This window comes from Ochotona princeps, chromosome 3 (genome assembly GCF_030435755.1).
Source record: "Ochotona princeps isolate mOchPri1 chromosome 3, mOchPri1.hap1, whole genome shotgun sequence".
Taxonomy (NCBI): Eukaryota; Metazoa; Chordata; class Mammalia; order Lagomorpha; family Ochotonidae; genus Ochotona; species Ochotona princeps.
The window spans coordinates 117,235,723-117,251,023 of NC_080834.1; the positions used below are offsets into that span (position 1 = coordinate 117,235,723).

Genomic DNA, 15,301 nt, shown 5'->3' on the forward strand with positions numbered 1-15,301 from the left:
ATCCTGGTGCAAGCAAGGCATGGACTTGAACTGCTAGGCTATTGTGCTGGACCCAGTTTTGGTGAGAAATCTAGCATGGATGCCTCTGTACCTACCTACTCTGGAATTTGACAAACATGTAGCTAAGATGGGCCAACTGTGACAGACTTTATAATACTTGATGTTGTTGTTTAACACTCAAACCCATTCCTCTCCAACTGTGCAAGGTTACATCATAATTTCCACAGTGCTCTAATTGTTCTCATACATTATTGTTAAAGATTTGTTTATTCATTTGAAGGGCAAGGTGAGAGAGAGAGAGAGAGAAAGAGAGAGAGAAAGAGAGAATCTCACTTTCCAGTTCACTCCCCAAATGACCTCAGAGACAGGAGGACTGGAGTTTGGCCAGGCAGAAACCAGGATCAGGGACCCTTTCTGGCTCTCCTGTATGGGTGTGCAGGGGTCGGAGAAGCTGGCCACTCTTCCACATCTTCCCAGAAGTACATTAGAGAAAGTTGTATCAGAGCTAGAACTACAGAGACTTCAACCAACACCCATAGGATGCTGATGTTGAAAGCAGCAGCCTCACATACTGATTGGCAGTTCTGGTCCCTGTGTGCATACTTTCATGGATAAATATAATCCTCGTGATCTGGCTATAGTTGAGCACGGGCAGTTACTTCTATTGTTGGTATGAAAGAGCAAACCTTAGGAGAGTCTGTCTGGTTGAGACATACTACCTCAATGTGTGCTTTTAAACCATGCACGTAATTTATTCAGTGTGTATTCTCTTTATGTAACTCTTCTTTGGCATAGATGATAATGATCTGTATTTTGTCTCAATTTTTAAACTGCAGTTATTTTTTTATGTTGAACCACATCAACATGGAGAGGGAGGGAGGGAGAGAGAAATCTTATTTTAGCTCATGTTTCATTCTGCTAACTCACACCGGGAATCTCTCTAAGGACATCATAAATAATCAAATTTGACTCAATAAAAAGTGGCCCAATAACCAAAATTGTGATTTTAAGAAACTAAAAGGAGAAAATTAATTTTTCTGAGGGTTTAGACACAATTTACGACCAAAGTGACTAGACAATTTCATTCAGATAATACATAAAATAAGAAAGCCCAGTGCCTTATCCATTGTAATAGTACACTGGGCAGAAAGCAAATGAGTGACAGGAATTATTAATAAATGAATACATCAAAATAAAAGTAAATGAACCAAATAAGCAACCACAAAAACCTTTGCCCAAAAGATTCATTTCAGAATGTGCACATGCTTCAAGCTCAATTTTTTTCCAAGCTACTACACAAACATTGCATTATTTTTTTAAAAAGAGTAAATAATAAAACTCATTTATTGTTTCCATCAGTTTCAACAGAAACTTTTACTTCAGTTCTCATTCTCAGAGTTACAATTGTTCTCTTATTTAAGGGTCAGAGAAAAAGAGACAGACCACCACCAACACAAAGAATGAAAAATAGAGAGAAAATCCATTTCAATCTGTGTGTCACATCCAGGATTTTGCATCCAGGCCTTAGGGGACCTGTTCAGAACACTGAAGATTAAGACAATGCCAAAGGGAATGATCACTAAGGGCCTGGGCATCTCCAGGTGGTGCCATCCTGGTGGAGGGCCTGTACTGGTGGCCTGGGAGCTGGCTCTGATTAGTAAGATGTTCCTTGGGAAGGTGTACTCTTATCGTATTACAATTTTTTTCCATTTGTATCGCAAGAACAATGTCAAAAATGTTTTTGAAATCTAATGATGAGTTCTTCGTGCAAAGCCTAGAGCGAAAATGTCTCAATGAAGAGTTCACTATTTAAAATGAACACCACTGAAGAAGCAAAGGACCAAGAGCAACATCGGCTGAGAGTGAGAGACAGACACACAGCTGATAAAGAAGGTGCTCCTGGTGCTGAATGAGTGTGAGGGTGAGGGACAGTTGGGTTTCAGGTTTCACTCTCCATCACCCAATCCTTTGTTTCAGAATGAAATTCCTTCAGTGCCATTGAAGCATTGGGCTGTGTTATTGCCAAGTCATCCTTCAGCTCCACATGTGTTCTTTCTGTTAGTTCCAGAGCGGTATCTTTACCCTGGTATAGTCGAATTGGAGTGCCTTTTCAGAGTGGCTTTGTGATGCTCATGAACTTGATTGATTGTATTCACTCAGGAGTAAAGAGATGAGAGGGTTGTCATCCTCCACCACCTCAGGTGGATCGGCCTGAGAGGAGATACGGCTACTGCCACATTCAGGGGTGAATCTAATAGGATTTTTCTTGTTATTGTTTAAACCTTGAAAGAAGGGCTTATAGAGTAGGGTAAAGTGCTACATATATGTTAGGCCAACATGATGAGATTCCACCTTTTTCTAATCAAAACTTAAATGGATTTTTCTCTGCAGTTTTGAAATGGATTCTCTTTCCTAAGCCATCACTCTTTTTTCCCCAATCGTCCAACGTAAGTTGGGTATGTAAAGATATAATGGCAATCATTCACTGATAGAAAATCTAACTGAGATAACTAAATGTAACTTGCTAATATTATTAACAAATGAAAACTGGTCTGCCCTCACATTATGCTTTATTAAATATTTCTGCTGTGTCTTACAATTTTGGGAAACAATAAGATGAGTCGTAACAGAGCAGGGTTCCATAGATATGTCCTATTTTTGCACTTATGCACAATTTCTACATATGTTAGAAATATTTTTTGAAGACTTATTTATTTTTGTTACAAAATCTGATTTACAGAGAGGAGAGACAGAGAAGATCTTCTAACGATTTGCTCCCCGTGTGACCACAATGGCCAGAGCTAACCGAATCGAAGCCAGGAACCAGGATCCTCTTCTGGGTCTTCCATGCAAGTGCAGGGTCCCAAGGCCTTGGGCTGTTCTCAACTTCTTTCTCAGGTCACAAGCAGGGAGCTGGATGGGAAGCAGGAATGTTGGGATTAGAACCCTGGCACGTTCAAGGTAAGGACTTTGCCTCTGGGATACTGGGTTGAGACCCTGTTGGAAATATTTTATAACCAAACAAATTACTGGTTTTGGACAGGGTTAGCTGATTTTTTTTTTCAAAGAGCATGCCTGTGCATAAATTTAAATTAGCCAGGTTCACATTGAGAGATGAGAGGCTCTGCGAGTTCCCTGCACCAAAAAAGATAGAATCAACAGATGACTTCTCATCTTACAAAAAAAAATTTATACTTTAAAAAGTGAGGTGGAGCCTTTAAAAAAATGGCTCCACAGCTATTAAAACACTTGTGTTACCAAAGCACAATGGCCTGACCTCTATCTTTTCCTGCAATCTGCTCCCTGGTCCTATTCTCTCTAACAATTCTCTGTCATTCCAAACCTGTCTGCACCTTCTACCGCCATCTTACCAACTCCGATACTATCAACATTTAAATAAAATATTTTGGTTTACCATAAATGGAATTCTAGTAACATTTTCAAAAACTAAAATGTGTTTGCTGTGTTACAATCAACACTTTTCTTAAAGATGATTTATAATACATTCTCATTTAGTTTTATTACAATAATGTCTCTACTTTCAGATAGATTTAATAAATAATGACTTCCTGCTTCATATGTGTTCAGTTGTTAATGAACTTGGCTAATGAACATCAGGACCTGGTCACATAATGACTGAAGGGAAAGAGGCAGGACCTGAAATCACACGGTGCTGGTGGTAGTGATGGTTTCAGCTCTCACTTCAAATAACAAGAGGAGCTACAAAAGTGTTGTGAAATGGAAGTGAAATGAAATAACTGGTGTTTTCCTCCTTCTCCTTTTTCTTCTTCTTCTTCTTCTTCTTCTTTTCCCTAAAGGAGATGCTCATGTCGCACTGGCAAGAACAGACTACATTGTGGGGTTGGCAGAAGACAAATGACAAAGGCAAGTGCTAGCAGACAAATTAGAAAGCATCTCAAGGACTCCTATGGCGGACGATGCTAGGGCTCTGTGCTTTGATCGCAGTGGAAACAAGGAGAAATCTTCGGTTGTGGAAATGTTTTGAGGGCAAAAAGACTGACAGAAAGAGCAAGAAGAGTGAGAGAGATAGAGAAAGAGACAAAAAAATCCATTCCATCCACCAATTCACTCTCCACATGGCCACTAAGGGAATTACTGCATCCTAGGTCTCTCACTACGAAAGTGGTGGCCAAAACTCTTGGGCCATTTTTCACTGCTTTTTCCAGGTCACTAGCTGGGAGCTTGATCAAAGGTGGAGCAGTCAGGGCAGGAACCATCACCAATTAGGGATGCTGTTTTGGCAGATAACAGCTTTACATGCCATGCTCCAATTCCACTCCTTTGGTACATTTTTTATTCTAGAAAATAAACAAGCAGCCCAATTCTTTCCTGCCAAGTTACCAATTAATATTTTATTAATATTTATTAATTTGATGGAATGTTTTTATCACAATTTAATAAATGTTTGCTTTATTTAATAAATAAAATATTTTTCCCTTAATTAACTTTGATCAGGTGCTCTAATACTGAATGCACTTCCTATATCTTTGAGTTCACTAAATTGTTGATACTTCTCTTTTCAGAGTGAAGCATATCTACTAGAGCAACTGAGCATATATTCATGCAATCCATTGGAAAGTTCTGTTGGGTGATCTTGATTCATTCTATAAATCCATTATTCTTTTATCAGCTCTTAGAAGTGACCAAAGATACCAAGTTCTTTCTACTAACTATTTCATCTGGTTCATTTAATGATAAGATTGAGATGTCAGCAATGCTAATGGAATTTTAGCATAAACTGCTGTAAAATGATTCCTGGCATCCTATTGGTTTGTGGACTGAAAGCAGTTATTGAAAATAGTCCCCAGAAATTCTAAGCTTGACAGAATTTCCTGGCAATGAATCTTATCTACAACTTTTTGCTTTTGATAGAAATGGAAAATATGAAATAAAATGTGACTATCATGTCAATCTTGAGAATCACAAAACTAGATGTCCGTTACAGAAGACCTGTTTCCTAGGTTATAACTTGCTTAATGCACCTGTTGACAATGGAAGCTATTACTCATCTGATGAGTGCTTATAACACATGGAAAACTGTTTTTATTTTTGCATCTTTTACCCCTTCACAGTGGCTGGTCCATAAAAGGAACCCAATATATCAGTGTTGACACAGCATGATGTTAAGAGCAGTTTCATTTGGCATGTTAATGTGACATGTTTTCAAAAGCCTTGAGCGATAATTTACCTGACAACCAAGCCATTCATCCAGATACAAAAGTTTCACATGTGAGTGATTATCATTTGGTGAGTTTCCACTGGGTGGCAGATGATAATTATTGCTACTGTCTTCTGAGATGACTATAGCACTTCCTATGTCCTCCAGGAGTTCACAGTCTGATGCAAGTGACAGCTCTATAAATCATGACAATGCATTATGAAGTATTGTAATGGGCATCTGTGAAGATATTTTGGCCTGCCATTTACATTTAAAACTAAAAAAATTATTATTTTTTCTTTTCTGTGGTGTGAGGCAGTCTCAGAGGTCCTGATGCAGACTTCTAAGAGAATCTAAAGCATCTTAAAGATGAATCACAACACATAGCATGAAAAAAGGCATTGCAGCTTCATGTGATGAGAGGACCAGGGCAACAGAGAAGCAGCAGCAATTCAGGAAGCAAAGGGTAGTGGCTGTTGAAATACAGTTAACACTTGGCTGTGGGTAGGGCAGCTTTGACAACAGGAATCTTTTCTCAAGCTTCTTCCTGAGTGTGGAGAATGCTGTTTGTGATTTGGGGAGGTAAAATTGCGTTAGGTTCAGTAACTTGTAGGTAATTTTAATAGATTTATTTCTCAGATCTAATAGGTAAGTAAGTCCTATTGACTGTCCATTGAAGAATATTTCTTCCCTAAACCGGGGTATGACTTCAGAGGAATTCAAGTACAGAAGAGATAGAAGAACAGAAACTGAAACATTGGAGGAAATATACTGGTGGTGACAGAGGGTAGGATTGGAGTAATTATCATCTATAAATCATCTTATAGGAAAAAAAGCAGAAGAACAGTTGTAAGGTACCCAAAAACAAAAAAGCAGAGGGGTTCAGGGATTCACAAATCCTATGAGAAGAGGCCCCAGACACCTGCTGCTGCATGCATGTGTACGCTGAAGCAGATGTCTGTTCTGTGAAAGTTGAAGTCAAAGGAGAGTGTTCAGGCTGGGAAAAACCTCAGGGAGATATGCAGAGCATAGTGCAGACAGAGGCCACAAATGGAGCACATTCAGCCATCTCCCGGTCATTTGAAAAACTGGAAAGTCTGCACCGTTGAGGTAGGATAACTAAGAGATTTGTTTGATCTTACTCACGTAGCAGTAATGCAGAAGCTTACAAATACTAGGAGTCTCTTCTTTGGACACAGGCATCCATAGATCCACTGTTCTTTGTACTTTTTAATCTCCACATGTTCTCTCTCAATCATGGATTATATTCATAAGCAGGTACAGATTTCTGAAAGAAAGCAAGGTAATCGCAAATTCAACTACTTCAGTAAGAAAAGTAAAACAATTAAATTAGTAAAATAAACATAATTTCAATTAGGCTAGAAAGAGTGTCTCTTCTCTTGGGCAATAGCTTCTGACAATCTAAGATGTTTTCAGAGGGAAGCAACTCATTAAATAGTTTTCAGCAATGATGAATCTCCCAGGGTGCACACACCACAGGGGCCAGAGCCTCTCTTTAAAGGTATTTTCATTTGACTGCCTTTCCTACACACAGAAGCCGCATTTCCATATTTAATTTCAGAAGCTTCTCTTTAATGGATAATCATACGCATTGCCTTGAAACTGGCTCATTACATGTTGAGCCTCTGCGGGGCCTGGTGTTTTTATGTCTATTTGATACTCACCTATGGTTTGACTTTCCCTAAATTAAAGGTTGTGGTCTAAACGTGGTGAGTTGAAGCGTCTTCTAACACTTCACCTGCTCAGTGGTTGTTTAAACTGAGTGTGTGATGGCTAATTCTACAGATTGCAAGCAATCTATAGTGCCTGAAAATGATCATTCACAGCAACAGAATCCCAATAAAGTATAACTGATAGACAGTCAATCTTTGATTTATCATCATTACCAATTATCTGTCATCTTTTTTCATCTACTTTTTGTTTTCTGCTGGAATGGGAATTTTTTTTTCATTTACTAAATAACATTTGGATATTTACAGCATAGTGTGTAGTCCATAACAAAATTATCAGCTCAAAAATTGTCCTGTTTGGGGCTGGGGTGGCAGTCAGTTTGTGTCCTAGTGGCTAGTTAGTTCTAATCCTGCTCCCTACTGTTGGCCTTGAAAAGCAGCAAAAGGTGGTCTAAGTGTCTGGGCCTCTGCACCCATGTGAGAGATTGTATGGAAGCTCCTGGCTCCTGGCTGTATCCTGGCTTAGGCCTGTTTACTGTGACTATCCAGCATGTGAACCAGCAGATGGAAGATTTCTCTCTCATTTTCTTTCTTTTTGCCTCTCCCTCTCTCATAGTAACTTTGACTTTCAAATACATAAACACACACACACACACATATATATATATAAAACATATATGACAACAGATATATATATAACAGATATAAAGAAATATATATACATATTTTTTTCAAAAGAGTTTGCTATATATTTATTGATTTTGTGCATAACTAAGTTTCCCTTGCCAGGACCAAACCAGATGATTCTGCAGTTCTCATGTGACCTGCTGGCCAGACGATGTTTTAGGAGTCTCTAGGGATGGATGGGAGTAAGTAAAATATAAAACTTTGGTTCCAATCAGAGTCTTCTTGATCCACAGAGCAGTTGCTTGGTTTATTAAATGGTTCTGCCTTAGGTTACTTCTTGCCATAGCAGTTTTATGGCTTAGTTGGGAGCCTATGGAGACTTGGAGCAGGTTCACAAGGTGGGAATCCTTGAGCCATGTGCTCTAGCTGTGTGATGGAAGGTAAAGATGCAGGCTCTCAAGCTTCTACACCTGTAAGATGAAGGGACTGGAGATCAAATCTACTCTGTGCCAGTCACTGTGCTGTGGCTGTGCTGGCTGTGGTTTATCTTTTACTCTGGATTCCTTCCCATTTCCAGGGTGAAAACACAGCGAGCATTCCTGGCTTATGAGTGCTTGAAAGAAAGAAATCTTGTGGTGCTCAAAATTCAGATCCAATACCCCCTAGGCACTCCATTATTATTTGACCAACCCTCCAACATCCTTTGACGACCGCGATATGCACCAAAAGAACTCACTCAAATTTAAAGCTAACAACTTTAGCTTTTCAAGTACCTATTTATTTTCTGCCTTTAAAGATGTAATCCACTTGTCTCTGTGCTTATCCAATCATTGATGGGATTCCTAACATGATTCCACAGGCAGCAAGGATGACACATCAAAATAAGAAGCCAGGAGAAACAAAGCAGCAGTAGAACATTTTTATAAACCACAGTGGCCACATGCTCTTGAACAGTACATCCCTTTTAAAACCTGGTGGCAGGTAGTCAGTGGGAGGAGAGAATGTTCCTTTCTCTTCCTACGCTCACCGTCCTCATCCCGCTGATTTCTCTGGCTGGACTTTTCTACTCGGCCTCAGTGGAGGAAGACTTCCCGCAGGGCTGCACCAGCACGAGCAGCCTCTGCTTCTACAGCCTGCTCCTGCCCATCACCATCCCAGTGTACGTATTCTTTCACCTTTGGACCTGGATGGGGATTAAACTCTTCAGGCACAACTAGGGCCACCAGAGCCATGCTGCGTTCTGGGTGCTCGTCTCTCAAAGTTCAGCTAGGTGCAGATGCTGGAGACCCATTTTCTCGGCAGCCAAGCTCCCTCTCCCTTCTCAGGATGGAGCCTGCCAGAGACTGAAGCTGCAGAAGCTGCTTCTATGGTCCTAGAGCTGAGGGCCCTAACTGGGTGTCAGAAGGAGCATCACCTCGTCATCATCTCCTGATCGGTTCTCCCTGCATTTATCTGAAAGTCATTTGTAATTTTGTTTGTTTAGCTTCAGGGTTGCTGAGAAAGTCATGTGGTAGGCATGACTGAAATAATCCCAAAGGACCTGTGTTGGTTATAGAGAAAGGTATTTGAACTAAAACTGTGTAATAAACTGGAAATTTTTTGGGGGGGGTACCAAATTTCTTTATTTGAAAGGATGGTACAAATTAAAGTACATAGGTGGATGTTTTGGTACAGTGTATAGAAAAGGTCAAGGGGCCCCGATATGCATGCACTGCCTTGGTGCACAGCCAGGGAAGCTGCGCCCTGGCTGCGGCATGGTCAGCTTCAGGCTTTAGCTCTGGTTTTCACTGTGTCCCAGGGTGTGCTTGTCGAAGAGGTACTTTGCCATGCCAGCCATGGGGGCTCCCATCCTGCGCAGGTTGGTTACGTGGTCGCCCAGTTCCTTGATGGCCTTCAGCGGCTCATCCAGGTAATGAGTCTCGATGAAGTCACACAAGGGGGGGTCATTTTTGTCAGTGGCCAGTTTGTGCAGTTCCAGTAGTGACTGATTGACACTTTGTTCCAGGTGCAACGCACACTCCATTGCATTCAGGCCATTCTCCCAGTCATCACGGTCTGGTTTCTTGACGTCCTGAAGGAAGATCCGGCCCCCGCGCTGGTTCTGCAGCTTCATCAGTTTCTCCGCATGTTCCCTCTCCTCATGAGACTGGTGGAGGAAGTACTTGGCAAAGTTCTTCAAAGCCACATCATCACGGTCAAAGTAGTAAGACATGGACAGGTAGACATAGGAGGCGTACAGCTCCAGGTTGATCTGGCGGTTGATGGCGGCCTCCGAGTCCTGGTGGTAGTTCTGGCGCACCTGCGAGGGGGACGCGGTCGTCATGGTGGGTGGCTGAGAGGTTGCGGCGGCTGCACGGAGCTGGAGCGGCGGCGAGGGCCCGGGGGCAGTCCCGAGGGCGCTGTAAGAAGGTGGCGGAGGAGCGCTGGCTCTGAGTGGCCGGCTGGGGCGGGGGATCGAGCGCTGGGTTCCATCCAAGCACTGTTGAAGCAGGAAACTGCGGCGACTCTCGCACAAGAGCGTCTCTCTCTCTTTTTTTTTTTTTTTCAGCTTTTCAATGTATTTTAATGATGATTTTGTCAACAACAGGGTCACTGGAGGCAGAAAGGCTGGTGCTGATGCATCAGGGAATGTCAGTGCTCATTTAGGAGCTGCTGAGCCTCTCAGGGCCCCAGGCCCCTTCCTGGGTGATGTTTGGTTTCCAAATATAGGCCCTTCTCTTTTCCTGTAGCTGAGAGCCAGCACTCCAGAAAGTGGTTACTTTGTGGAGACAAATATTTTCTCGTTTTAGATTTCTATGTCTCAGAACAGGTCTGGCCACATGTATAATTTTATTGAATGTTTTACTGTTCTCTAGATTTTGAAGTCAAGATATATAGCCTAATTTTATAATTTGCTAAATGGAAATTTAAAGTAGAATATTGAATTTCTCTGTATCCTACTTCCCTCATCTTCAAATGGGGAGGATCTTAATTGTATGTATTTTGAGGACTAGCAAATTGATCAAGTTAAATAACATGAAGAACATCAGATGCAGTTATGCACACAGTGTATCCACCAATATGAACTAATTTCTGCCTCCATTTTCCTAAAATATAACTCAGATAATTTATTTCCTATCATATCTTGTACATGCTAATTAATTGGTCAGGTGCTGGTATGTGGCATAGGAGGTAAAGCCATGGGCTATGACATTGGAATCCCATGTGGGCACCAGTTCATGCCTTGCTGTCTGCTCCACTTCCAATCCATCTCCCTACTAATGCACATGGGAGAACAGCAGAAAATGGCTCAAGCCCTCGAGCCTCTGCGTCATTTTGTGAGACCTGGAAGAAGCACCTGACTCTTGGCTTTGGGTCTACTCAGTTTTGGCCACAGTGGCCAGTCAATCAGGTAATGTGTGTTTTTTTTTTTTTTCTCTCTCTCTTTCTTTCTCTCTCCACCACATCTCTCTGTAACTGTGATTGTCAAATAAATAAAAATACTTTTTTTTCTAGAAAAAGATAGGCATTACCTGATTCCTATTTATTCCGCAATTCCAAGTTTGGGTTTCATTTTCTCCTGCATCCCTCTGGACTTCCACAGGCTTAGAGTTCCTTTAAAGTCAGGGCACTCTGTATGTTAACCATTGTCTGACTACATTTCATTGATTACAAGCACAGTTCCCTCTTTTGATGAGCCAAGCACCTCTTAGGGAATTTTAAATTTATTTTTATTTTATTTGAAAGAAAGAGAAATAGATACAGAGATAGAAAGCTGGAGATTTTATATTCTCTTGTTCATTCCGCAAATATCTGCCACATCCTGGGCTGGCTATGTTGAAATAAGTGGCAGGAGTCCAAGGAAATCTTCCACATGGATGCCTGGAACCCAAGTGCTTGAGCTGTCACCCACTGTCTCCCAAGATGAGAATTAGCAGAAAGCTTGTGGGAAAGTGGATTAGTCATCACTTTGAGTACACTGTGATGAGGGATCCCAGGCTGTGGCTTAACCAATGCACCAGATATCTGTTCCAACCAATAATCTCTCAAGAAGGGACTTATCTGCCCTTCGATCCCTAGAGAAAAGTTCACATAACAAAGAACAGGTGTACATTAAAAACTCTTGAATAAGTAAGTAAATAAATAGATCTGGGGAAAGACCCAAAAGAGTGCTGCCACCTGGAAAACTCCTTCCAAGCCCTAACAACAACTGGTTGCCAAGCTCTAACAATGACTGGTTGTGTTTAGAACTAACTCAGTCAACAGAAGACTGATATTTTTGTTGATTCAATTTCTGCCATGTCCCAAATTTAGATATAGTGTGAAAGACTTAACAATCCAGAATGGCCTACTGGGGAGACATCAGATTAGCTTTGGGAATTGAGCAAAAGAGCCAGCTTGCCTTTTTAGTTTGGCCACTGTTTTATGTAATGCATAAATACAGAAACTATTCACATGTTCCTGTATTTGTATGCATGCAGTGACTGATCTGTAAGATGCATGGTATTTTATAATAAATACTGATTTCTTAAGTTTCAGCAAGTAAAAGAAATTAGAGTAGCAGGGAATTCCATTTGTAAGCATACAGTTAGAGGCAGAGAAGTGGAAAATTGGAATGGACTAAAATTCATGTAAAGTGTAAAGCTGGGAGCAGCACTAAACAAGGAAAAATGCAGATAAAGAAGGCATTATTTTAAAAGCTGACTCAAGTACTAGGAGGAGGCAGCAGTTAAATCAAAGGACTTTAACTGCCTCATGTTTTTGTACCTCAGGACTGGCTATGCAGAGTTTCATGCAGTACAACAGCTAGAAAAGAAAAAAAAAAGCTGAATTAATTTGGAAGCACAAAAAGCTATGGGATCCAGTCACTTCTGCGAATAAACTAAATAGGAGGATGAGTTCAGAAGGCAGTTCATTATGGTCAGGAAAAACTAAACTTAACATTTTCTTGGAGCTTGGAATTGCAACTGAACTGGGATTTATGAGTTTCTAACAATGTTATTTGAATTATAATGTGCTGTTGATACTCACTTACATGTGCCCCAACAAAGCTGATATTACTCAATGCTTCCTTTTCTAAACTCTAGAGGATTCTGTGGAAACATCTTGCACACTTGAACAAACATACTTACTTGTGTTTGCTATTTTGGGCAGACCTAAGGTGGTCTGTTTTCCTTACTTATTTGAAAAGTGGGCAGATGAAAATTGAATGAATGGCAGAGTAAAGAAGGATGGGACTTGTTAGAGAGACAGAGACAGAAATACAGATCTCCCACACACTGGTTTACTACCCAAACAGCTGTGATATCTGGAGCTGGATCAAGTTGAAGGCAGGAGCCATGACCTTCATTCATTTCTCCCACATAGGTAACAGGGACCCAAGTGCAGACATAAATTGATAAAATGTATTTCACATAATATCTGTAAAATTAAGGAGTGGGTCTCTCCTCCTTGGATTCTTCCTTCTCTGGTAGCCTCTCCTAGGTTAGGGTTCACCGCGTCCCTGAAGTCAAGTCATGAAAGATCACCTAGAAGATTTGAAGAAAAAATGCTCACACTAAATGCCATAGAGAGCAACATCACCAACTATGTCATTTTTTCTGCATTTCTCAGTTTCCTCTCTGGCACACTAAGGCAAGTGACTACTCATGGTGCATGGGAAATCTGAATCTGTTCCGTCTCCCTTACCTGTTGGTAAAATGAAAGCCCCCTATGTATTTTGCTACTCTCTCCCTGCTGTAGCAACTGTGGAGGCCATGTTATGCAGACAGAGGCAAAGAGATGGAAGAGCCTGACTGAGTACAGGCCTTGGTGTGCGAAGAATCCACTGTTCACCCTCTGGGAACATGCTAGTTAAATCTGTGTGTTAAACAGCTGCCATTTGAGAGCTTTTTGTCATGTAGCATAATCTCAGTGATTTTTGTCTGATGATCTTGTGCTTCATAGATGCTGTAAAGGGAGTTCTATTCCCAAATGTCCACAATGACCAGGATTAGGCCATGGCAAAGTTGACTACTGGGAGCTGAAAACTCAATCCAGGTTTCATGTTGTGCCTCTCTCCCTGCTTCCCCAGCTCTGCACGATCAAGAATTGGAGCTTGTGTCTAGAGCCAGAAGCAGGAAGTAAAGCCAGATATGCCAGAATGGAAATGAACAACTTAAGTAGTCTGTTAAGTAACAACTCCCACACCCACTTCTATCCATATGTCTGACTCTGAAAGCTGTATTTCACAAGTGCTATTCAATAGTGTTCTAATTTCTCACATTAGTTGTTCAGCTGTATAATATTTGTAATCATTTATTTATTTTAGGAAGCATTTGAAGTTGCTAGAGCTGACCCCAGCTAAAGCTAGAAGGCTGGAGGCAGCAGATTCTTCTAAGTATTGTACATTGGTGCAGGGGTTAAAAGACTTGGGCCTTATTCAGATGCTTTCCAAGGTACATCAGCATGGAACTGGATCAGTAGTGGGGCAACTGGGACATGAACTGATGTCCATAGGGGATTCCAGAGTCCCGAGTGGCAAGCTTGACAAGCTACATCACAGGGCTGCCCCCCACCCTCTTTTCAAATCCCCAAGTTGATCCCTTAGACAATTGTGTTTAGAGTGTTCTGTTTATGCGTTGAGCTCTGAATTAATGAGTTGAAGTAAGTGAGAGGAAGTTTCTGTAATGATGGGAAATTTCAGCTTGATCCTGAGAGATATGGTAGAAACATGTGCTGGGGATCCATACAATAACTGGTGTAGGAAGCTGAAGATGGAAGGAGACGGAAATGATCAACCAAACAGAAGATAAACATTCCTGTCATAGGAAGTAATAGAGGAGTAAGCATTGTGACTGGTCCTTTTGGCTTCTAATCAGGAAAAAAAAAGTTGGGGCCTGGCAAGATAGCCTAGTGGCTGAAGTCCTCACCTTCCATACACTGGGATCACATATGGACATTGGATCATGTCCTGGTTGCTCCTCTTCTCGTCCACCTCCCTGGTTGTGGCCTGGGAAAGCCGTTAAGGATGGCCCAAAGCCTTGGGACCCTATACTCATGTGGGTGATATAGAGGAAGGTCCTGATTCCTGGCTTCAGATTGGCTCAACTCTGGCAGTTGTCGGCGCTTGGGGAGTAAATCAGCAGATGGAAGATCTTCCTCTCTGTCTCTCCTTCTCTCTGCATATATGACTTTCCAATAAAAATGAATAAGTGTTTAAAAAGTATATATAAAACCTCAGAGACAACACAACAAGAAAAATTGCTGCTCTCAACACCAGCATCCTATGTGGGCATACTTGATTCCTGACTGCTCCACTTCCAGTTAAGCTCCTCATTAATGTGCCTGTGAAAGAAGCAGAGGTGAGGATTTAGCTCCTAGACTATCACTCTAGGCCCAGCATTATGTATTTTTAAAGTTTATATTTTAAATTAAATGTGGGAATAATTTGGTTTCCATACATTTCTTGTGTTGAGTCATTGTCCTATATGGAAAACGACTTGTAACAACTTGTAAGCCACTGAGAATCTTACATTAGATTTAAAACTAAGAAACAGTGTGGGGTTAGCATGTGGTTAATATGCTTCTTGGGACATTCACATGCCATATTAGACTATCTGGATTACAGTTCCAACTTGGCTACAGTTTCAGCTTCCTGCTAATGTGCTCTCTGGTAGTGGTAAAGCCACTGGTAGTCAGGTCCCTGCCACCCATGTGGGATACCTGGGTCGAGTCTATCTCCTGGTTGGCCTGACTCAGCCCTAGCTTTTATGATCATCTGAAGAATGAACCAGAGTATTTGAGCTGTTCTCTCTCTTCCTTTTCAGTACATAATAGTAAAAGA

At 41.2% G+C, this 15,301-nt stretch overlaps 2 protein-coding genes across 2 annotated transcripts; one reads left to right on the forward strand and one right to left on the reverse strand.

Annotated features, from left to right (window-relative positions):
- The first annotated feature begins 8,333 nt into the window (after nucleotides 1-8,333).
- On the forward strand, nucleotides 8,334-9,073 carry LOC131479766 (phosphatidylinositol N-acetylglucosaminyltransferase subunit Y). Its single transcript, XM_058661149.1, has one exon. The coding sequence runs from the start codon at nucleotides 8,499-8,501 to the stop codon at nucleotides 8,712-8,714; it is 216 nt and encodes a 71-aa protein (XP_058517132.1). The 5' UTR covers nucleotides 8,334-8,498; the 3' UTR covers nucleotides 8,715-9,073.
- A 19-nt stretch (nucleotides 9,074-9,092) lies between these two features.
- LOC131479767 (ferritin heavy chain-like) lies at nucleotides 9,093-10,016 on the reverse strand. Its single transcript, XM_058661150.1, has one exon. The coding sequence runs from the start codon at nucleotides 9,818-9,820 to the stop codon at nucleotides 9,269-9,271; it is 552 nt and encodes a 183-aa protein (XP_058517133.1). The 5' UTR covers nucleotides 9,821-10,016; the 3' UTR covers nucleotides 9,093-9,268.
- Nucleotides 10,017-15,301: the final 5,285 nt, after the last annotated feature.

Excerpts from the sequence above, each read along its gene's own strand:
- LOC131479767 (XM_058661150.1), bottom strand. The coding sequence starts at position 9,820 with ATGACGACCGCGTCCCCCTCGCAGGTGCGCCAGAACTACCACCAGGAC.
- LOC131479766 (XM_058661149.1), top strand. The coding sequence starts at position 8,499 with ATGTTCCTTTCTCTTCCTACGCTCACCGTCCTCATCCCGCTGATTTCT.